At 48.1% G+C, this 23,621-nt stretch overlaps 1 protein-coding gene across 1 annotated transcript; it reads right to left on the bottom strand.

Moving 5' to 3' along the window:
* Positions 1–71: 71 nt before the first annotated feature.
* FSD2 (fibronectin type III and SPRY domain containing 2) lies at positions 72–23,592 on the bottom strand. The gene is made up of 15 exons (XM_036277932.1): positions 23,237–23,592; positions 22,865–23,051; positions 20,443–20,644; positions 16,821–17,544; positions 16,587–16,682; positions 14,563–14,793; positions 13,245–13,267; positions 12,248–12,369; positions 10,819–10,974; positions 8,730–8,864; positions 7,880–8,030; positions 6,983–7,116; positions 4,258–4,390; positions 2,665–2,841; positions 72–921 (listed from the first exon to the last, which is right to left on the bottom strand). The coding sequence occupies exons 4-15, from the start codon at positions 17,391–17,393 to the stop codon at positions 669–671; spliced, it is 2,184 nt and encodes a 727-aa protein (XP_036133825.1). The 5' UTR covers positions 17,394–17,544; positions 20,443–20,644; positions 22,865–23,051; positions 23,237–23,592; the 3' UTR covers positions 72–668.
* Between the last annotated feature and the right edge of the window lie 29 nt (positions 23,593–23,621).

Genomic DNA, 23,621 nt, shown 5'->3' with positions numbered 1-23,621 from the left:
AGGGTTAGACGAACAAAATCCTGGTTTATTCAACATACAGTTGGTGTGCACCTTCTGTGTTAGCCCTTGGGGACCGAGTGATGAACAAGACTCACTGTCCCTGCTTCATGGAATAGGCATAGAAGTCATTTCACAAATTAGAACAGGGTGAGTGCTATGGAGGAGGAATGGTGTTACAGAGCTTGTACCTCATCACAGTGCTGCCAATTACTAGGAAACAGGAGAGGAGACGGCACATGGCTTCCAGTTCTCTATGGAAAACCTCCTGCCTTCTCAGGTCTGTTCCTGGCTGACTAATGAATGGAGCACGCTGGGGCTGTTGCATCCATTGACATTCACGCATCTCTTCCCCTTCTCTCCCCCGGTCTCAGTAGGCCTTAGAGACTAGATACTTTGCATAAACACAAACAGACCAACACCATTTGACAAGCCAAGGGACCTCTGAGTTTATTTAGTCTGAGCCCTCACTTTACAGCCAGGCCCAGTAATGACTAACAGAATCTCACAGGTGGCACAAGACAAAACCCAGGCTGGGGAAGCGCTGCCGGAACACCATCTGCAGGTGACATGAGCCGTAAGCTGTGCTGGTGCACGGTGCTTGAATGCTGAGGCAGAGTGGCTCAGAGGAGGGTACAGAAGACAGACAAGGAGCTGGGCAACAGACTGGTCTAGTAGAAAGTGACGTGCTTGGGCATTGAAATGCCATTGTGTATCTTTAGACACCCAGGCTTTTCCAAAGAAAAACAGGGATGCACAAACTGGTGAAGCTGACAACTAAATGTGTATAGATGCTGAGAAATGTCCACATTAAAAAATGACAATTTTGAATTTTCATAGTCTAATAGAATGCCAATCTTCTTTGGGGAAACGGTTATTCTTATGTCTGGAGTCATCTTGTTGTGTAGAAATTCGTACTTATGCCTGAAATATATATATATAAAACAAAATTTAAGAAATTCTGTAGATGGTTATTTTCAGAACTTATATAGCTTTATTCAAATTCTCCTATGTTTATGTTCTTTTATTAATGACTACCAAAGTAACAAGCCACTTCTATAACTATTCTCTGTATCTCTTTTCTAAAATTTGTCCTAAAAAATGTGTTTGAAACTTGATTTTTCAGCAACCTCTTAACCTACAGTGTTATAAACTCATATTGCATCCAAATTTGTATAGATATATGTTTTAAAATTCTGGATTTTGAGGTTCAAAATCCTTTGTAATAAAGAGATTGAAAACAGGGAGTGTCGTGGTCTTTCATGTAACAGGATGGGCCTTTGGGTATAATCTGTGCACAAAGTGCTCAAAGGCACCCAATTCTAAAACTTCCAAACAGCAGGGCATCCTGGGGGCCTGTCACTGGTCTGTGTTATATGGCTCCAGCACCCTTTTACCATGCTGTGTCCTATGTGCTTTAAAAAATGGCTGAAACCAAAACCAACCCCAGGAATTCCCTAACCCTGCTACCTACAGACATTTAAAGATCTCTGTGCCAACATGCTGGTTCACATGATTGGGAAGAACACAATGTACAATCTAAACATGTCAGAGCCAACTGGCCTGTCTCCATCCCAGTCTACCCGTCCTCCCCTCAGCTTTTTTTAACTAAGCAGCCACCAGAAGCTAAATGAGTCCTTCCCTCTACCTCACTCCCACCACCAATAAAGTCTAAGACTGAACCAAAAAATACAAGTCAGCTAGGAAACCTTACTTCATCCTCCACTCATAACTGTCTCGTACATCTTTCCGAGATGGGGCTAAGAATATTCTGCTCCAGCGGCAGTGCTGGCTTTGTCTTCCTTTTCATGCTGTTTCATGTTCCTGCCCCCTCTGCCTTCTAACCTCACCAGTACACAGACACCTACTCTTCCTTTACACTCCTCCCATTTTTCTCTGCCCTTGTTCTTACCCTCCTAGGAGAGGAGACCAATTTCTAGTCTTTGTTCTTACCCTCCTAGGAGAGGAGACCAATTTCTAGTCTTTGTGCAGGCAGAATCTCCAAATAAAGTATTTGGCTCAGTGCACAGTATTTCCCTACATTCCCCCACTGGGTCTAAGGTGCAGAAGAGTCCACTATAGTCTAAATGTCTTTAGGGGGAAAACTGGTCTTCCTACATACAGTGGAGCATGACAAGGTTTAACCACAGTGGAGGCTCATGGGCACAGAACGTCAGATGAAACGTTAATAGGATTCAGCAGGACAATGAGGGCCAGAGGGCCATAGTGCCAGGGTGCTGGGAAGGTGGTGTGGTGATCTTTTTGGAGCAACTTTTGAGATGAAGGGAGGTCAGAACAATGAAGGCTGCCTTCTAGGTCTGAAAGTGTCCTTGCCCTGGGCCTTCTGGGATTTTCCCAGCTTTGTGGAACTAGTATAAGGACAGTGCTTAGCAGCAGAAGCAAACCAGAGTTAGCCATTCCCATTAAGTCTCTGCCCACATTTACTTTAAAAGATGGAACTGGGGCTTCAAATCCAACTGTCTTCATGACACTGAAGACGAGCACAGATGAAAACCCACTGCTCAGCGGTGAAGAATGCTGTCTGGGGTGGTAATGAGTCCTGCTATATCTTAGGCTATAACACACACTGTAGGCCTTATTTTTGCTAATGCAAACCTCCATTCTTTCAATAGCAGATATTGGTCTTGGGTGTCCAGACTGCTTTACCTTGGTTTCGCCCACGTATGCCTCATGCACCAGGACAGGCAGTTCGCTCCCAGCTCTTCCTGTTTGGGAACATCTTCGAAGGCCACACCCACTGTGTAGTCCAAATGCTCATCCACTTCCACCTCCCAGTAGTGGCGCCCTCGGACTGGAATTAGGTCTCCCATGACAGCAACACACCTGGTTTTAGAAAGTGGAAACACATGACTTGAGGTGACCCAAGCCTGGCTGTGCTGGTGAGTGACTGCTGGGGTCAGTCAGTAGATGGTGTGTCTGAGTGGAGATAGGTGTGAGCACCTCACCTGTAAAGTGGCGCACCTTGAGCTCTCCAAGCTCACCTGACTGATACTAGAGGTTAGATGATGACACTGCTGGTAATGGAAGAGGAGATAAACCAATAGAAAAGGCTCTGTTTGCTTTTTTAAATGATGGGGCTTTTTAGTAATGGGTTTGGTTCACTTTATAGAAAAGGAAAGGGGCTGAAACCTCAAGAATCAAGGGACCCACAAAGTCACTTCATTCTGCATGGCTCCTCGGAGCTCCTTGCTCCCTGCTAGATGGGATGCTGCCCGACTCATGAATTGCTGAATAAAGCCATTAAGATCTTTCAAATTTACTTAGTTGAATTCTGGTTTTTAACACAAGCAGGACCCTCACTGCTTCTCGCTCCTCTCCATGCCACCCACCCTGGGCTGAACGGGCAGAGGCGGAAAGGCTGAGGTGACTGCTGCTGTGCCATGTGCAGTTCTGTTCCATGCTAACGGTACATCCGGCAGAGGCTCACACACGTGCAGGGAGCCAGCGTCAGAGGGAGAGCCAGCTGCAGACACAGTAGGACCCAGGCCGGGAAGCTGGATGCAGTTCTCCATCGTGACCCTTCCAGCCCCCACAGGAGAGTCATTTTTCTTCCTTAGAAGACCTCCCTGGCTCTAAAATCAACCCACCAAGACCTCTTTCTGTCATGACTACCTGGAAGCTACGAGCTACATTTAATGTTCAACCATGGAAACAAAATCAGGCCTTGAAGTTAACTGGTCTGTCCTTCATTTTCTCTCACACTTTCATTTGCCCCTTATTTTAAGTCTTTGGAAAGAAGTAAGGTTGTTTCAACATTAACTGAGTACAAGCTCTAGAAGTAACCCCAGGTCTAGACAGAGCCTTCTTGGTGGCCCGCCCCTCCCCCACACCGTGCCTTAGGACGATCAGCATTTCCCCAGCAGCTCTGCATGGGCTCACCGCAGGGCAGTCCTTCATCAGAGTTTAAACAGGGCTTCAGCGTGTGGGAGGAACAGCACTGGACTAAGCAGCAGGAGACCAGAGCCCTAGTTCTCCCACCGCCTGACAATGCGACCCCCACGCCATGGCTTGTGGTCTGATTCCTCCAGGTCCCACAGCCCAGGGCTGGACCTCAGAGTTCACGCAGGTCTCTTCTGCTGCACCAGTCTCCTCTCATCAGTGGGCAGGTCCTCTCCCCTCATTTATTTCTGGGGTTTCTTCCCCTCAGCTGCATCTGCCATAACCCGATTTCCCCCCAACGACAGCGTATGTGAGGGAGGTTCACAGAATGTCCCAGTGAGCGGTGGATGCAGTGCCGACCTGGTAAAGTGGGTGTTGCTGGGGGGTGGCTCCCCTGCAGGGGTCCTCCTCTCGCTTCGTACAGCTGTCAGCCCATCTTCAGAAACGGTCAGCCAGGGATGGCAGGTCTGCTCGTTCAGGCGGAAGTAGCTGCCTGTAGGGGAGCAAACCCAGGTGGGTGATCAGCAGCCAGTCATTCCTTTCTCAGCGTCGCTGCTTCGTGGGCACAGGGAGCACTCCAGGTCGCCTGCTTAGCTTCCTGAGAATCAGGCGCCAGCGAGGTCCTCGCATGAGAACCCCGGTGCCCCTGGGGATGGCAGTGCACAGGTACTGGACACTTTCCATGTCTTATCTCGCTCAAGACTCACAATCACCCTTGGAAACAGGTGTTATTACTTCCATTTGTAGATATGAAAACTGAGGTAAGGTGGTTAAGAAATCAGCTGGCAAATGCTAGGACTCAAATGTGAACCCCAAGCCCGATGCCGGAGGCTGTGCTCTGCACAGGGAGGCCGTGAATGCTGCACGTGGACAGGCATTTCTAACCCACAGGGAAACAGGAGCGGTGGGAACTTTTAATGATCAATATGACAAAGATAAGCAAATTTCAACATTCAACTTTCAATTAGAACAGTGGGGTGACATATAGCCATCATCCCCAAGTCATGGTTAAAACAAAGTTCATTAGGAAGTGGTACAGAATATTTATTAAAAATTATTTACTAAAAAACCATTATTTGGGATCCTTCTGTGCATCTGCTGTCCCTGCGCTGCTGTGGCTCTGAGTGCTGAGCTTCGCAAGGAGCACTAAGTCAGGTGGCTCCTCCCTCCCCTCCCAGAGCCAGTGCGGCTCATTCTCCATCACTGTCTCTCAGCCAAATTCTTGTAACTTCCCATTCTATCACCTCTCATCATCTCAAACCCTCGTTCAAGCATCACCATGAAGCTGTTCATAATTATTTTTGCATTCCAATGCTGCTGGAAATGTCATTTGCCATCTGAGGTGACTGGCAAGAAGCAGGCAGATTCCCACCTGGCAGCTGACACACATGGCCTCTGGGTCCGCTGCCTCATCTCAAACAAGCACCAGTTTTAAATATGTCTTTTGCTGATTCATGTTCTTTTGAGTTTTTAAAAAACACAGTCTTAAAAAATAATTTAAACAGCCTGGCCTGTGTGCTCAGTGGTTGAGCATCGACCCCTGCACCAAGAGGTCACACTGGTTTGATTCCCGGTCAGGGCACATGCCCAGGTTGTGGGCCTGATCCCCAGTCGGGGGCATGCAGGAGGCGGCCAGTCGATATTCTCTCTCATCGATGTTTCCATCTCTCTCCCCCTCTCCCTTCTCCTTTCTCTCTCTAAAACCAATAAAGAAAAAATATTTTTTTTAAAATTCTTTGAACTAATTCAGGACAACTATATGATCCAGAGCTGGCTATACCTTTCACTCTGTTCTCTTACTGAAATAGCCAGAGTCTGGCACAAAGTCAGCAAAGGAAACCAGAAGAGCAACCAAGCACAGGAGGATCCAGCACAGAATAAAGGAAAACACTGAGCCCTGACCCAGCACTAACACCTCTCACTGCAGGGGCCACTTAACTTGTCTTCCCATCTGTATGGAAGGAATGTAAGTGGGAACTAATCAGACCTCGCCTCCTGGCACTGAAATGAGGACAATGACACAGTGTCCCTCAGCCATCATCCCAGCAGAGGGAACGCTGTCCTCCGAGCCCTGGGCCCAGGCTTCTGGCTTCTGCTTCTTACCTGCACAAGACTAAATGAGCCAGCCCGAGCTGGACTGGCTCTGGGAGGGGTGGGCAGAGCCACCTGGCTTCAGTGCACCTTGCAAAGCTCAGCACCCAGAGCCACAGCAGCCAGGGACAGCAGATGTACAGGATGTTTCCAGTGATGTCCCTGCTGACTCAAGACTTGGACATGCGATGTGACAATCTGATAACATGACGATGGCAAGTGAGAAGGGCGGTGCTGGACTTGGGGGTGTGGGCACTCACAGAGGGCCTGGGAGGAGGTGGGTGGCCAAGTCTAAGTTGGGCCTGTGGGTGGGGACATGCCTGGGCTGATGGCAGGAACAGGGAGATGAGCCACAGCAAAGGGCTCTTCCCGGAATTTCATGAAGACCCCACCCCTGGGGGTGGTGTTCAGGCTATGAAAGATATGAGGTGTCTGGGCCACCCAGGTCCAGTGTGACAAGCTTCTAGTGCACCTGAGGGGAATGGAAAAAACCCTGAGTTCTCACACTTGTTCAGGCAAAAAGTGCTGTGACTTAGACCTTCAGTTTCCCCATCTGTAAAATGAGGCCACAGGGCTTTGACCACCTCTGAGGCCCTTCCCAGCCTGGTCTGCCATGTGTTCCTATCTAAGAACACTTATTTCTTTTCTTTTTTTTTTTTTATCCTCACCTGAGGACATTTTTCTATTTTTTGTTCAGGTAGAGTGGGAGGGGGAGAGAGGAAGAGAGAGAGAAACATCGATGTGAAAGGGACACATCGAGTGGCTGCCACCCGCACAACCAACCAGGGCCAGGGACAAACTGCAACCGAGGTACGTGCCCTTAGCGGGAACCGAACTCGGGTCTCTCAGGACCGCAGGCTGATGCTCTAACCGCTGAGCCAAACCGGCCAGGGCCTAAGAACACTTATTTATTTTCCAGCGAAGTCTCAGCAGCGCTAAGTCTGTCAGAAAGTGGCCACTGTGGAGCCCAGAGTGTGTGGCCCGGGGTGCAGACCTGTGGTGTGGACTGTGGCAGGCTCGCTTCTCGCGCTGGGGCCCCCGACGTTGAGGGCTCGCACGTAGATCGTGTAGCTCTGCCTGGGCTGCAGCTGCACCAGGGACGCGCAGGTGGGGATGCCCACAACAGACCTTGGCAAGAAGCAGAGCTGCAGTTACCACAAGGCCACGCACCAGGCCTTCCTTTCAAACCAGGGGACACCTGCGTTTCCCAGACAGCCTCTACCATGGACATGATATTCTTTGTACACTTAACTCTAATCGTTTCTGCCTCTTGCTGCTCTCCCTCTCCCCTTTCTAGTCCAGCAAGTGAGTTTTTAGTTCCTCCTGCACATCAAGTCATGCAGCTGCCTCCCCCAGGGGGTCCCTGCATCCATTGCTCTCAGACCTCCGTCCTTCCCACCCATTCAGGTCACCAGTGCAGGTCTGTTTAAACATCCACTCTGTCCAGGGGAGTTTCCCACCTCATCCACCACTCCTGTTTTCCTGCATTTCTTTCTCCTTTTAAAGAACATTTTATGCATTTGTTTTCTTGTTTCTTGTCTGTTTTCCCCACTCAACTGTCAGCTCCTTAAAGGCAGGGAATTTGTCTGTCTCATTCACGCGGACTCAGGAACAGGCCCTGGCACCACGTGGGCCCTCAATACTTGTTGAATGAATGAATGAATGATAAATCTTTGGGCAAAAAAAGCAAACCTGAGGTTTAACCATTTACTCACTTATCCCTCACTCTTCATTCACCTTCAGTAATAACATTCCTGCTACTTCTCATGAAAACTAAGCAAATTCTGTGGATCACAAATTCTGACCTCTGCAGACTCCATACATTTCCTGGGTCGTGTCACCATGTCAGGGGTGAGGCCTCCCATGCCCAGCAAACGCCCCTGTGACTCACTCAGTCACGCCCGAGGCTCCCGGCGTCTCTGCCTGGGTCAGCTCCACCGTGTACGAGTCCACAGGATTCAGGTTCCCTGACTCCCAGCAAATCAGTGCAGCCTCCTCGCAGCTCCTGACCTCCTTGGTCTTTATAACGGGGGGAGAAGGTGCTAAATGCAGGGGAAAGGGAGAGGTGAACCACCGCTCTGTTCATATCCAGCCACTCTGTCCAGAAAACATTTCCAAAGAAAACATTCAGGACAGTAAAAAGAAAACCAGGTGTCACAGACTGAATATGTACAGCCCCAAATTCATCTGCTGAAACCTCGTCCCCAGTGTGATGGCATCTGGAGTCTTTGGGGGGGGAAACTGGGTCATGAGGGTGGAGGGGTTTATTATAAGAGAACCAAAGAGCTCCTTTGCTCCTTTCCTCCATGGAGGACACAGCTGAAAGACAGCTGCCTGTGGACCACAATGGTCCACCAGACACTCAGTCTGCTGGCACCATGGCCCTCCCAGCCTCCAGGGCTGGGAGAGAAGTGTCTGGTGTCTAACCCACCCGGTCTGTAGTTCTGCTACAGCAGCCAAACCGACAGACACCAGGGAATCCTTCGGGTGTACCTGGGGTGGAGGACAGCTGCAAGGTTCAAAGGGCCTTGTGACCGACAGCAATACTTTCCAATACTTTGAGACCAACTACGAGAAAATGTCCCTAACATATAAGGTGTGAGGACTGGTATATTAAAGAAAAAAATGCACAGCTACTCCTGTCCATCCAAATGAAATAGAGACTCTGTCACATCAAAAAAGCTGTGACTCCTGTGTGCCCTTGAATGAAGGGCCTGCTACAGAACAAGGGGCCCCTTTACCTGTCATGTACACTGCACACTCACTGGCGGGGCTGACACCAGCCCTGTTCTGAGCTGTGACCCAGAACTCATACTGGGTATTTGGCACAAGGTTTGTCACTGAGCAGTATGTTTCTTTGACAGTCATTGTAAACTCTGGAAAAAAAAGAAAGAAAAAATAATTCAATCTAAAATAGGCCAAGTGGTTGCACAGGCTACGAATTCCTCCCTTCCCTGTACACACACCCTCTGCCATGTGCCATGTGCCATGTTTTGGCCAATGGGACAACAGCAAACATGATGTAAGCCAAAGCTTGGGAAGTGCTGCTGCATAGCTTGTTCCATGTGAACCAGCCCGAGCCTCCTCCTGGAGGATGTGACCACATGGACAGAGGCCCCAGCCACCAGAGTCATCCCAGGCATCCCAACTGAGGCCCCAGATATATAAGCAAGGACATCCTAGGCCATCTGGTCCTATCCAAGCTAGCCCAGACCAGAAGAGCTGTCCAGCTAATTCACAGAATTGTGAGAAGTAGCAAACGTTTGTCATTTTAAGCCAAAGTGGTGTATCAGCGTGTGAGGGGTGTTGCTATGCAGCAAAAGCTAACTGCTACACCTGCAAATCTCCCCAGACTCTTGAAAGGCAATGAGAATTCATTAACCCACCCCCGATATCAGTTCCTTTAGAATACAGTGGTCCATTTAAAAGATCTTTGATTGCTATCACACAGCCCTAACACAATGGCGTCTGTGTGTCACAGAGGGCACCAGCAGGGTTCAGTCATGGCATAAACTGTGATTAATAGGATCTGACTTGGTCCCCAACCTCCCTTCTCCCCTCCATGACCTTTTAAGTCCTTATTCTACCACGCTTGCCCTCCCTCATCACTGCTTAAACGTACTCTTACTTTTCTCAAGAATTTCCCTTCTTTCCTAGTCCCTGGGCAGAAAAACCATCCTCACCTTCAGCACTCAGACCCTCTACCTGCACGAGCTGGACAACGACCAGAGTTCTTGGCAGGGAGCCTGCAGACTTGATTCTTGTCTTAGTGCCACCATAACTCACGCCGTCTCCATGGACAGTTCATTTCTCTCTGGGTCTGTTTCCTCATCCATAAAATGGAAATCTCTAAGTCCATTTCCAGCATTCTCACTCTGACCCCACGCACACAGGATGGTCCTTGCCAGGCTGGCCCTGATCCGATCCCTTCAGATGCTCAGGTGCCTGACCCTCCCCTCTCAGCAGGAAAACGGCTTGTCTGTTGTGGGAGAGGGTACAGGGGTGCAGCTACCCCAGCCCTCACTCACACCAGTCAGTTCCATTTTCCTGGGAAGAGGCTGGGTCAAGAGCTGCCCGTAGTTGCCCCGGCTGGTTTGGCTCAGCGGTTAGAACATCGGCCTGTGGTCCGGAGAGACCCGGGTTCAGTTCCCGCTAAGGGCACGTACCTCGGTTGCAGTTTGTCCCCGGCCCTGGTTGGTTGTGTGGGTGGCGACCACTCGATGTGTCCCTTTCACGTCGATGTTTCTCTCTCTCTCCCTTCCTCTCTCTCCCTCCCACTCTACCTGAACAAAAAATGGAAAAATGTCCTCGGGTGAGGATGTTAAAAAAAAGAGCTGCCCGTAGTGGAGATCACTCCCAATCACTGGGTCAATCTGGAATGGGGTCTGCAGACAAACCCTCCATTTTCTCCAACACAGGGCTGCTCTGAGGAGAGCCAGCCAGTCCCCACATGCCAGGTCCTGCTAGATAGAACCCACCAGCTCAACTGGGCCTGCTCAAGCAAGGGCGTCCCCACACTTCCTGCACACAGTACAGCCAGAGACTTGTCCCGAGGACAGCGCTGACCTGACAGTGCAGGTGCACCGCAGACACCACAGCCTGGCCTCGTGGTCCCCCCAAGTCAGGCCCCAACTTGCCTTCCGAGCCCTTTCTACCTTGCTCACCTGCCAGCATCACATCCTCTGGGTAGTTCCTGGATGGTGACAGCTCCAAGGGGCTGGGTGAGCAGACTGATCCCATCCCCACTTTCCCAACTGCCAAGAAGGCAGGGCCAGGGTCTCTGAGGGGCCCTAGCCATTCTGGAGCAAGCGGTGTTCCCGGCAGTCTCACCTGCTTGGTCCTTCCCACGTGAGCCCTCCTGCACTGGGCGGCAGGACAGCTGGTAGCTCTCCACGGTGTCATCAGAGTACAAGCTCCAGCACACGCGGACTGAGGAACCTGTGGCTGAGTTGGGGGCCTGTGGGTTTATCACTGGGGCAGAAGGAGCTAGAAAAGGAGAAGGGAGGAAAAAAACACCAATAAGGAGACTTTAGTAGAGGTATGGGATGGGGTGGCCTCTTATACAGGACCACTGATTTCCCAGTGCACCCATGGGCTCAGGAAACAGACGAGGCAGTCCAGAGTGGACAACGATGTGAAGCCAAGCCTCCCAACCAGGAGCCTGCAGACCACAGCCAGTATGTCCCCTCCTGCTTTGACAAATCAGTATGAGATTGGGGAGGCGGGGTCAGTGACAGGTACTCAGGCTGGCATATGGTTTTCGAGTCTTGCCCGAGGTATGGTCCTCTGACCCTACCATACCATCCTAAAGGGCAGGACAGCAGGACTCCCAGCACTGCTGCCCCCAGTGAATCTAAGAATAGCACTCAAGTTCAGCCGATGTGGCTCAGTGGATTGAGCGTCATCCCATGGACTGAGAGATCCTGGTTCGATTCCCGGTCAGGGCACATGCCTGGGTTGTGGGCCAGATCCTCAGTGGGAGGCATGCAGAAGGAGGCCAATCGATGTTCTCTCTCTCTCTCTCCCTCCCTCCCTCTCCCTTCCTCTCTCTAAAACGAATAAAGAAAATGTTTTTAAAAATCTGCATAAAAGAAAAACCTAAAAGGAGATATACAACATTGTTAACAAGTTGCTGGGTGTTGGTAAGGAGGGAAGGCGAACTATCAGAAAAAGCTGAATTCCAGTATTTTCAGAAAGAAGTAATCAAAGGAATGGTTTTGGGAGCTGCCTGGCACCATGTGATGTGATGTGCATATAGCACCTCATTCAGTTCTCCACTTGTCCCCACAAGGCATCATCATGTCCATTTTATAGATGAAGAAACCAAGGCTCAGAGTGGTTAGGCAATTGTCTAAGGTCACACAGCTAAGAAGTAGCAAACTTGGGATTCTTGCCAACTCTATAGGATTCCAAAGCTCATCTTGTAACCAAAATGCTGGTAAGGAAATAAAAGTCAGGCTCCTTGTTTGGTGTAAATCAGATAGGAACGTGGTGTTTATGAACTGAGGCAAGCTGTGAATGAAAACTATTTCAAAGCTTCCCTGGGCCAGATGTTGGCACCCTGGAGAGTGAGGGTGGGCACTTACCCGGGGAGGTCAGCCTCTGTTCTCACTCATACAGGCCATAAAGACAAAAACACGAAGCCAGGGGAAAAAATACATTTCTAAATCTTTATGAGTTTTCTAGCCATCCAAGTTTCTACTTCGAAGCTCGGAAACTGGAACTTGCTATAACGTGCACACCCAGGGGAGAGGAGCACCTGGGATGGTGTTAATGGAGCCCAGAAGCTGCTCCACATCAGAGAAGTCCAAATTCTGGTCCTCCAAGGCAGGCTGTGCAGAGATTTCCACGTCTGTTTTTGTTTCCAGAAACTGTCTGAGTCTGTTGGTATAAAAAGACACACTAATCAGAATGGAGAGGAATCCTCCTCGGAGTCTCTTTATTGTACCGGGCAACTAGTAACACATGAAGAGGACTCTGCAGCTTAGGTGACTGACCCAGGATGTCTCCAGTGGGGACGTGTGAGAGGGGAGTGGAGGGGGGCGGGTGGTGTCAGAAAGTTGGGGTAGGGAGACATGCACCAACAAGCTCCCTTCCCCACACCACCCCAGGCCCAAGATGTGCAGACTCCCTGGGGATCTCCCCAGGGCCAAGCACCCTCAGCTTGGCCACCATGGAGTGGGGCTCTGGGTCTTCTCATATCTGCTTCCTGGCAGTCACGGGCTTTGTAAGTAGCAGGGGCAGAATCTGAAACCAGATCTGTCTTTTGCCAGCACCTATTACTAACTCTTACAGTATTAAGCTTTAGTGTTTGTGTTGCATTAGAGAGATTGTCTTATTTAACTCCCACAAAACAATCTCTGTTTGTAGATAAGGAAGGTGGGTCCTAGACTGGTTGGACACCCATGGTCATGAGGACAGCAGGACTTGAACTCCCATCTGACCCTAGGATGGAGTCTGGGTCCTGGCACAGCTGGGAACACTGGGGGCACTCTCAGGATCTCAGCTCCCCTGGTGGAACGAGGGGCTCATGGAGGAGATCTGACCGTGAGCTTGCGGGCTGGGCCTCCCCATGCACTCCCTACCAGCCCTGAGATTCTGAGATTCTGAGATTCGGTCTACAGTGTCCTTGTGCCTCCTCATCGCTGTTCTGAAACCAGTGCTATTTAATCTTAGGGGCACACACAGAAGCTGAGACTGGAAGTATACAACAAAGGAACAGAAGAAGAAAATACATGTGAGAACAAAAGTATTACCTGTCAGCCATAGCCATAGCATCCTAAAGAGGAGGAGAAGGAAGATAATAGTAAATTGCCTTTGGAAATAATGTTTAAAGCGATGTAACAATATAAACATATTTAAAAGCTTGGAAATTAAAAGAAGAAAATCAGCCATATCCCATGCTCTAACAGTCACTGCAACAGAGCCTGTGCAGTTTTTCTCATACGACTTTTTCACATTCACAGTACACAAGCACTTTCCATGTCACAAATGGTCTGTGGACCACCAATTTGAAAGACTGTATAACAGCCTGCCCAGTGTGGCTCAGTGGTTGAGCATCGACCCGTGCACCAAGAGGTCTCCAGTTCGATTCCTGATCAGGGCACATGCCCAGGTTGTGGACCCGATCCCCAGTGGGGGGCATGCAGGAGGTGGCCATCGATGTTCTCTCTCATTGGTGTTTCTATCTCCCCCTCCCTACCTCTCTCTCTCTCTAAAAATCAATAAAGAAAAAAAAAATTTTTTTAAGTCAAAAAAGAAAGACTGCATAACAGTTTATTGAAGGGGAACTCCATCTTTTTCCTGTCCTTCTATTGTTGGACATCTAGAGTGTCTGCCAACTTGCTTTCCAGCTTCGGTTGCAGGTCTCTTTCCCCAAGCGTGGCTGGAAGGAGGTGCTGATGGGTTTTAAGGGACCACAATGGGCTTGGTCAATGTGGAAACCATATTTGACAAACAGAAAGCTCTAGAGGCTGAAGGCCCCGCCCCTCCCTCACATCCTGGACTGCCCCATATTCCTGTGGGGCCATGTGAACAAAGGGGACCAGACTCTGACTGAGATGAAATTCCTATAGCCCAGCTGCATGCGGGCTTGGCATCAGATTTAATTAGATTTTAAGGAAATTATAAAGTGGATTTTTTTTGCACGTCTAAGTTTATGAAATAAGATGTATAATCGCTGCACTTGTAACCGGGAAACTGGAGGTGCCTTAACCTGGACAGCCTTCTCCACAGAGCTCCAAGAGGCCATGTGAATTGACCAGAAAACTCAAAGCACTGTTTTTGCTCAGCTCCAGGAAGAGGAGATGGGAGGCAGATCTCTAGGCAACCAGGACAGAGAAACAGAGACTCTGGTGTTACCTGAGCAATGGTGGAGGGAAGGGGTCAGCTGGGTATGAGCCCACCTGGCCACTTGTGGGTGACAACCCCACCATCATCAACATTCAGTGGAATCAAATGGATGCTGACCATGAAAGTCGATTCCAACACCTCCGGGCAGAGAGGGGACAATCTAACCTCCTCCAGCCATAACTGCCATTTCAGTTCATTATTTCTTTTCACTTCCTGACTGACCTTTATGAAGTCAACCTTTTCTTCATGACAAATCTCCTCTACTGTTTCCATTAGTTCTTTACAGGTATCCAGGTTTTCTCCACAGCTGACCAGTTGTCCATACAAGGCTTCCAGCCTCTCTTTCTTTTTCTCCACTAGAGCTTGTATTTTTGATTCATATTTTTGAGCAAGTGTTTCCAAGATCTCATTGTAATGGTACTCAAAGTTTTGTTCTTGTCTTCCAAAATTCTCCTGCAAGATAGTGGACCTCAGGCATCAGTTCAGTGTGTGGGATGTATCAGCCACAATCATTTGGGGCATGAACGTGTTATTTATGCAGAGATGTTTTAGTCCCTCCCTGTCATCTTATCATCTCTTGCCAGGATGCTGGAGTGGATGCTGGGGGACCTGAGACCAGGAGTCTCCAGCTAGAACCGCAGGGCTAATCCTAACAAAAAGTACTGCTTTCTTTCCTGGCAGCATTTTGCCATCCTCCTCCTCACCCTCAAACCACCTCTGTTTCTGCCACCTCCCATCACCATGACAACCATCCAAGGTGATTATCAGTGATGAGTCAGCCTTCCACTGGAACCTTGGACCTTAACACAGAGATGTTTGCTCTGGGAGACTCCCACTTGAGCTCTCAACATCTCGGGACCCTCAACATCCACTTGCTGATTTGTGGATTATACAAATACCAGGGCCACACAGATCTTCCACAGCAGCTAAGGGAAAGATAAAAGAAAAGGGGAAGGCAGAAGGAAGGTTATGACAGCATTTATCCTGGAGCACAATTGGTGGGAAATACTGATCAGAGCTTATCAACCTCTGGTCCCCAGGAGAGCTCTGCAGGTTCTGATTGATGTCATCCTCACCAGATAACAGGGACATTTACAAAGAAAAGAATCAATCATTCAGTGGGTGTTTACTGAGCATCTACTGTGTGTATAAGACTTGGCTCAGCGGTTGAAGCGTCGGCCTGCGGTCCAGAGAGACCCGGGTTCGGTTCCCGCTAAGGGCACGTACCTTGGTTGCAGTTTGTCCTCGACCCTGGTTGGTCGTGCGGGTGGCAGCCATTCGATGTGTCCCTTCACATCGATGTTTCTCTCTCTCTCTCTTCCTCTCTCTCCCTCCTGCTCTATCTGAACAAAAAATGGAAAAATGTCCTCGGGTGAGGATTAAAAAAAAAAAAAAAAAGACTTGCTCCGAAGGGCAGAAGGGAGGGAAAGCAGTAGATGCCTCCCCAGTGCTGAAGGTAAAGGGAAGAGCTCAGTCCTCTGAGGTGAAGGTACTCTGATTTGACAGTGAGCTGGCCGTTCAGAGTGTCACTTACCCCTCCTACCACCACCTTGTGCTTATAAAGGGAAGGACTACCCCCTCTCTGTGCCTTCCCTAGGGGATTAGTGCAATACCTCTCCTCCCTTTTAAGACTAGGGGTAAAGAGGATCTAGCTTCAAGGAAAGGGACCTGGGGCTTTGTTAATTCAGTGTTCAATCTCCTGATGGTTCAGTCTCAGGTGGCATTAACAGAAGTAGAACGTCCACATGAAGGGAGGGGGAAAGGGCAGTCCCAGGCCCTCAGTCCTGGTCTACTCATCTGGATGGCACCACAGTGATATGCTGCATACTTGTGGGGCACCCCCAGGGCTTTGTAATACGTTTGGGGACAGACACAGAAACTTATTCATCTTATGAGAAATAGATAATGGCTGAGGAAAGGAATGCTAATCAATGACAGAATGGGGCTCTTGCAAAGCCTTGTCAAGGTTAGCCCACAAAAGAGTCCTGCCTGGTAGTGGAACTGGAGACAGAAAGATGCAAAAGACACAGCCTGCCTACCGAGAGCTTATAGTTCTGTAGGGATGCTGCCAGGTAATCGGTTCCATGAGGTGTATGCCCAGGGCGCTGTGGGAGGGCGGGGAAGAGGGGCAACAGTGACAGCAATGTTCTAAGAATACAAACTCTCACTCCTCCCGGACCCAGCTGCTACCCAGACAGGGATGGAAGAAGCACCATGTGTCCAGTGGCTTCATCTTGTGCTCTTACCTCCACAGTGATGAAAACCTCCTCTAGGTGACTGGCAAAGTTTTCCATCTCGATAATCTGCGTTTCCAATTTGTACATGTTTTTGTGAATTTCATCCTATCAAACAGAGGATCACAAGACGTTAATGCTATTATATCCTTTCTGTTTTGCAGAAGGCATCTGAGACTTATTCCCTGCCTACTTGAGAAGAAGATGCAATATCAAGAGAAAGAAGAACTAACGAGACCTACTTACCTTGGCACTTTCCAGTGCTTTACTGAGTGGGATCACCTCATGCTCTTTGTGTTCATCCAAAACCTTCTCCAAAGCTCTTATTGGAGTTTTGCAAGTGACACAGAAGACGTCGGCAGCTTCTTCCTCGTCCTCCTCCTCTGGGATAACGTAGCACTCGTACTCCTCGCTGGCACGGCCATGAGTGTACCTGTAGGCCTCCCGAAGGTCTTGGCACTGGCCCTCTGAGCCCCACCCTCCAAAGCTCAGGTCTTCAGCCTCAGCTGCCTCTCCGCTACATCTCCAGTCTCTCTGCTCCATGGCTGCTTCTCTCCTTGCCATCATGTAAGGAGAATATTCTGAAATTTCTATTCTGGGTGTGTTTACGTTAACAAACTCATCCCCTAATTCATCATCATCTTCAAGTCCATATAAGTGCACAAGTTCGTCCACGTCCTCTTCAAGGTCTCTTTGGGGCTTACCTTTTACTGCCCCTCTTGGCTCACTGGTCATTTCAGCTTGGACGACTTCTCTTCTCATCCGACTGCTTTCTTCCGGGAAGATCTGCAGTCTGTCTCCAGAGTCATACAGATCCATAGGATGAAAGTGGAGGTCCTTGAGGGCCGAAGGCCTGTCCAGCTCTGGCTCCTCGACAGCTTCCTCCTCCACTGTCGCTCTGGAAGCCCTGGGCAGCACCTCTGCACTAGACAGATCCTTCCTGGACAGTTAATAGTGGATATCCTGAGTCCTAGTACACAGAAAGATGGGGGAAAACTAGTTTCTGAGAGAGTCATTAGATTGGGCTCAACTCATTCATAATTTTTAAAAATGATCTGATCAGCTCTGTTATCATTTCACTTCAAAACATCTGTAAAGAAGGGCTTGCTCTCGATTGGAGGATTTTCAGAAATGTTCTAAAGGTGTTCACAAGCACAAAAACCTTGAATACCACTGATCCATGCACGCAAAAAAAGATGGTCCTTTTTGTTTAGAGAAGCCGGTTTTTTCCATTTAACGGCACAAGTCACAAACAGGTATAACTAATGTCGATATTGGCCTAAATTTCCATCCACCAGAATTGTTGTACTATACTGTGACCATTAACCTGCACAAATACTTTATCAACAACATACTTCTACATAAATCTAGGAATTATATGAACTGCTTCTCTTATTCCCTAATATCTTTTAAAAAATAACTTTATTGAGATATAATTTATATGCCATAAAATTCCCGATTTAAGTGCACAATTCAATAATTTTTAGAAAATACCCCAAGTTATGATTATCACAATCTAGTTCCTAAGGCCCCTTTTAAAAAATTGTAGTAAACCTAATGCTTAAAAAAAAAAAAAAAGTAATATTATTAAATTATTCTAATATGACACATATGAAAAAAGTTTTGAGAAAAATAACAAAAGCAAAAATAATTTTTAAGGTACAGTTTAGCACCCCCCCCCCAGCCATAACTTTTATATCCAAATAGCTTCTTAACAAAATATTCAGAATTTTGCGCCCGGCCGGTGTGGCTCAGTGGTTGAGCATCAACCCATTCACCAAGAGGTCACATGCCCAGGTTGTGGGCCTGATCCCCAGTGGGGGGCATGCAGGAGGCAGCCAATTGATGTTCTCTCTCATCGATGTTTCTATCTCTCTCTCTCTCCCTGCCTCTCTCTCTAAAAATCAATAAAGAAAAAAACAATTTAAAAAAATTCAGAATTTTTGGGAAAAGGAACATGAATAATTATCATTTTATAAATTATGAAATTTAGGCTTAGAGAAATAAAGTAATAAATCACAGTCTATAATGACTATATCAGCTAGATAGCTTCTACTCTATGTCATAAGCTACAGTTAAAAATAAAAAGACTTCTGCAAGTCTTATACGGGAGGTGTGTCCCTGTGCTTTAATTAGAAAAGTCCTCCCAAAATGTTTTTTAACCTTTTATGGGTCATGGATGCCTCTAAGAATCTACTGAAAGCTGTGAATTCTCTCCCCAAAAATGAGCCCATAAGGGCACACACAGTTTTGCATATCATTTTAGAAGCTCAGCCATGTAGCTCCCCAAGCAATTTCTGAGCCACAGACAGCTAAAGAAACCTGTTTGAAAGTGTTAGCTGTACTGTTACACAAAATGGTTCAAATCAGCTTTACTGGCGTGGTCCAAACCTGACAACTATCTACGAGAGGAGGGGGCATACATAACAAGTAAGAAATGATGACAATGCTGTTTTTCAGTATTTGAACCAAAGCACGGATTTATGCTTTGTCAACATGCACAATTAGGGTTTGAAACTGTACTAGCAAATGGACCTCTGCACTAAAAATACTCTAAAGACACATGGCAAGACTCCCCACCATCAGAGGCCTTCACAGCTTGTACCAACACCACATTCAGCAAAGGTGAATCCCTGCTACAAGAAGGCACTGAAAACATCTGCAATTTACAATGCTATCTCTTCCACATAAAGGAAAGATACTGCATTAACACTGTGGCACTAAGTTAGTGGGTTTCAATAATACAATTAGCATTAGAATATTACTATCCAAAAACTTGCCTGTTATTTTAAGGATCCATAAACTCTTCATTTAACACTGAGGCCATGGGTAACTGCTAGAAAACTGCACCCCAGTTCCGGAGGCTTTCCCTCCCGGTGACCTCTGCGTGCCCGTGGGCTGCCCCTGCCTATGTTACACCAGGGTTCTGTGATGGGGCAGCAAAGGAGATGGAAACACGAGCTGGCTCCGGCTGCAAATAGCAACAGGCCTGCTATGAGTGAACGCCCAAATATAGACCTGCCCAGGCTGTCCTGTCACTTCTGCTCAAGTGTGGCCAGGAGAGGTCACATGCTGTACCCTGAGTTACTTCTTACTAGGAGATTTGAGTCCTGTGGTTTCACCAAGGGACTTCTGGTTGTTCATGAATAGAGGGCTAGGGCAGGAGGGCAGCACAACCACCTAGAGGGGGAGAACTTCTGAGAGCCCTTGCGCTGTGCACCTTGCACCTGCGCTGAGGGTCTTTCTCCAAAATGTTTGGAATAAGCACAGCTCTAGAGGCAGTCAAACACAACTTAAATTTTCCTCCCACTGTTCCTTTAACATCTGCTCGGGGTGGAACTTGTTCCCCATGCTGGATAAAAATCCAGCAGACCCGTTAATTTTCTGTTCCCTCTTAGGTCACGCACATTCCCAGGGGCACTTGAAGACCTAGTCTCCATTCAGTAATTAAATGTATGATTCAATATATTAGTCAAAAAGTCATACTGGTTTAGCCAGCATGAAAATCTTCTCTCTCTCCAGCTGGCCTCTGCCCTGGGAAAAGAGGAATGAGGTGGCGTCTCCTCCCCACACCTCCTCCCTGAGCTGCTGGTTTGGAGGCCAGGGCAGAGGTGCTAAGGTGATAAGACAGCTCCTATTTGAGTTGGTGTCACAGTTGGTGCAGCTGAAGGCTCTCTGGGGCTGGCAGATGCTTAGAGCTCTCAATCTCTCCCTCTCCCTCGAAGCCTACGTACTTCTCTGGAGTTTCCCATGGCCACCTTTCCTCTGAAGTTCCCACAACGAGGCTAAGAAACCCTCTATTCCAGGGGGTCCCTTGCATTCCTCCCCTAAGCCCTGGTGGGCCACCTCGCAAATGAGGTCTTCTCACCCAAGCAGCTGGTTCTGTCAGGCAGATCTAGGTGACTCCTTGCTGGGTCTGACTTCCTGCTGGCCCACATCTGAATTTTGGGAAGTAGGTCTCATCCTTGGTCCCAGAAAACTCTGGGATGCAGATGTCCCATTGCAGCCACCTCCCCTGGCTCTGCCACTGAAGCAGCCAATCCTCTAGCCTCAGGCCACCGTTGGTCCACCTGCAGGAAAGATAGCGAGCTCCATGAAGGATCCCTTTGCAGACCCTCACAGAGCTTAGGGGTTGAAGATGGGATTTCTAACCCTTCCCCCAGCCCAACAACAGCCCTCTCCAGAGAAACTGCTCCACTAGTCTCTTGACTCTGATCCAGTTTTATTTTGTTCAGTTAGCTGAGAACATAAATCAAGTTCTAGACTATTTCCTTTAAAAATCTGCAAACAGTCCTGTCTGGTTTGGCTCAGCAGTTAGAGCGTTGGCCGGCAGTCCAGAGAGACCCAGGTTCAGTTCCCGCTAAGGGCATGTACCTCGGTTGCAGTTTGTCCCTGGCCCTGGTTGGGACGTGTGGGCGGCAACCACTCGATGTGTCCCTTTCATGTCAATGTTTCTCTCTCTCTCCCTCTCTTCCACTCTATCTGAACAAAAAATGGAAAAATGTCCTCGGGTGAGGATTAAAAAAAAGAAAGAAAGAAAAATCTGCAAATAGCGATTTATCTCAGACTTTTACATCTACTGCTTTTGGGAGCCTCAATCAAAATCTCATTTTAAAATGTTTCTGTTTTATATGTTTCTATTTATTTATTTTGAGAGAGGAAGGGAGAGAGAGATAGAAACATCAATATGAGAGAAAAACACCAATCAGCTGCCTCCTGCATGCCCCTACTGAGGATCAAGCCCACAACCCAGGCATGTGCCCTGACTGGGAATCAAACTGGGACCTCTCAGTGCATGGGATGATGCTCAATGCACTGAGCCACACTGGCCAGGCTCAAAATCTTGTTTTAAAAATACCATTACTGCAAGACATCTGTGAAATAAAAATTTAGAAGCAAAACAAAATATCGAATCCAAAAAAATAATTAAAAGAAAAACTATGCAAAGCTGTCTGTACAAGAGTGTTCATCACAGCATTGTCTGTATTGGTAGAAAATTGAAATAAATCTATCATGGGGACTTTATTAAATAAATCAAAGTAGTCAAGTCAATATTGGCAAGATTTAAGAATAACAATATAGCTCTGGCCAGTTTGGCTCAGCGGTTGGAGCATCAGCCCGCGGACCAGAGTCCCGTGTTCAGTTCCTACTAATGGCACATACCTTGGTTGTGGTTTGTCCCTGGCCCCGGTTGGAGTTGTGTGGGTGGCAACCACTTGATGTGTCTCTCTCACATTGATGTTTCTCTCTTTCTTCCCATCTCTCTCCCTTCTGCTCTATCTGAAGATGAATGCAAAAATGTACTTGGGTGAGGATATTAAAAAAAAAAAAAAAACAGAATAACAATGTAGATGCCAATTTTTTTAAGTGTGAAAAATGCCCGCAATATCTTTGTAAGTAGAAAAAGAGTATGTAAAATATCATTACAGCATAATCGCAAATATATGTAGGTATGTATATACACATACACATACATAAAATGAGAGCACGTTTATTTCTTCTGAATTATTTTGCTTTATAGCTTTTATTTATTTATTTATTTATTTTTAATCCTCACCCGAGGATATTTTTCCATTTTTTGTACAGATAGAGTGGGAGGGAGGGAGAGGAAGGGAGAGACAGACAGAAACATCGACGTGAAGGGACACATCGAGTGGCTGCCACCCGCACGACCAACCAGGGCCGGGGACAAACTGCAACCGAGGTACGTGCCCTTAGCGGGAACCAAACCCGGGTCTCTCTGGACCACAGGCAGACGCTCTAACCGCTGAGCCAAACCGGCCAGGGCTAAACAGACTATTAAAGAATTATAAGTAAATCACATTAGCTAAAGTAATATATTAAAAAATAGTCTGAAGAAAAATAAAACACATCAGCTAAAAGGTTCTGTCCAAGAGGACTGGGTGACAGAAAGAGAGCAGCAGTTCTAAGTCCAAGGACCATAGTCCCACACAGGTGTTAAAGTGGGGGGACCTTCAGACAGAGGCAACTTCACAGCTAGATGCCCTGGGGTCATCTTCAGGGAAAGATATGTGCTAACCATAGCTTCCGCCTGGTCCTGTTTCATTTTGTCTTGTTTTTGCTGTTTACTTTGGACATAACAGCAAGTGCAAATCTGATTCAAGGCTATCCCAGCTCAAAACCTTCAAAAATCTGCTTCAACAGCTCCTGAATCAAGCCTTCACAAGTCTTGTTTTGGTGAAGGGTTCCAATCTTGGCTCCCTAGGACCTCCTCACCCCCTTTCATCTCTCTCAGTGCACTGATAGGATGGGAGCTGACCGGTACATACCTGGGCAGAGACCGGGGCTGTCGTCTTCCCCGTTGCCCGAGCTGGTCCAGCTCCACCCCACACTCCATCCTCACATGCAGACTATATTTCCCCATTTCTTAGAGGCCTTCAGCAGCCAGGTGGTCTTCTTTAGCTGGAGCGTCTCTGTATCTCGCGACGTTTCTCTTCTGGGCCTGGGTCCTTATTTCTAAAACGAAGAGGCAGCACACAGCTTTATTTAAACGTGCTGTGAAGACGAAGTGCAACTTTTCCGATGTCCCCCTCTGCCCCACCCCTACCCAGGCACACAGCAGACCCTCCACAAAAGCCTGCTGAATTGAGAGCAATACATTTTTGGCTCGTACCCAGTGGCTGTACGTCAGTAGCTCTTACGTTTAATTTAATGCTTGATCTCTCCAGGAAGTCTGCACCTTCCTTGAGAGCAGGAACCATAAATTCACTGGAGGCCCGACGCAGAAGACGGAATCCGCTGGGGCCCGGTTCTCAAGGGTTCACGGCAACGCGTTCTTTCGACAAGTGCCTCTTCCACCGCAGTGTGTACACAGGTGGGAAAGTTTCGGCAAGTTGGGAATTCCCGGACTCCGGGCGACGTTGCGTCACTGATGAACTCCGAGGGCCGGGTCCCAGACCAACACGGGCCTTTTCATTGGCTGCCGAGGACCCGCCCTCTGGGGCCCGGCCAATCCCGGACGCCGCTGGAAGCCTCCCAACAGCACACAGCCAATTAAAAGACGCGCAGGAGGGCGTCGGTGAGGCG

This window comes from Molossus molossus, unplaced genomic scaffold (assembly GCF_014108415.1).
Source record: "Molossus molossus isolate mMolMol1 unplaced genomic scaffold, mMolMol1.p scaffold_m16_p_24, whole genome shotgun sequence".
Lineage (NCBI taxonomy): Eukaryota > Metazoa > Chordata > Mammalia > Chiroptera > Molossidae > Molossus > Molossus molossus.
This window is presented reverse-complemented; position numbering and strand designations above follow the sequence as displayed.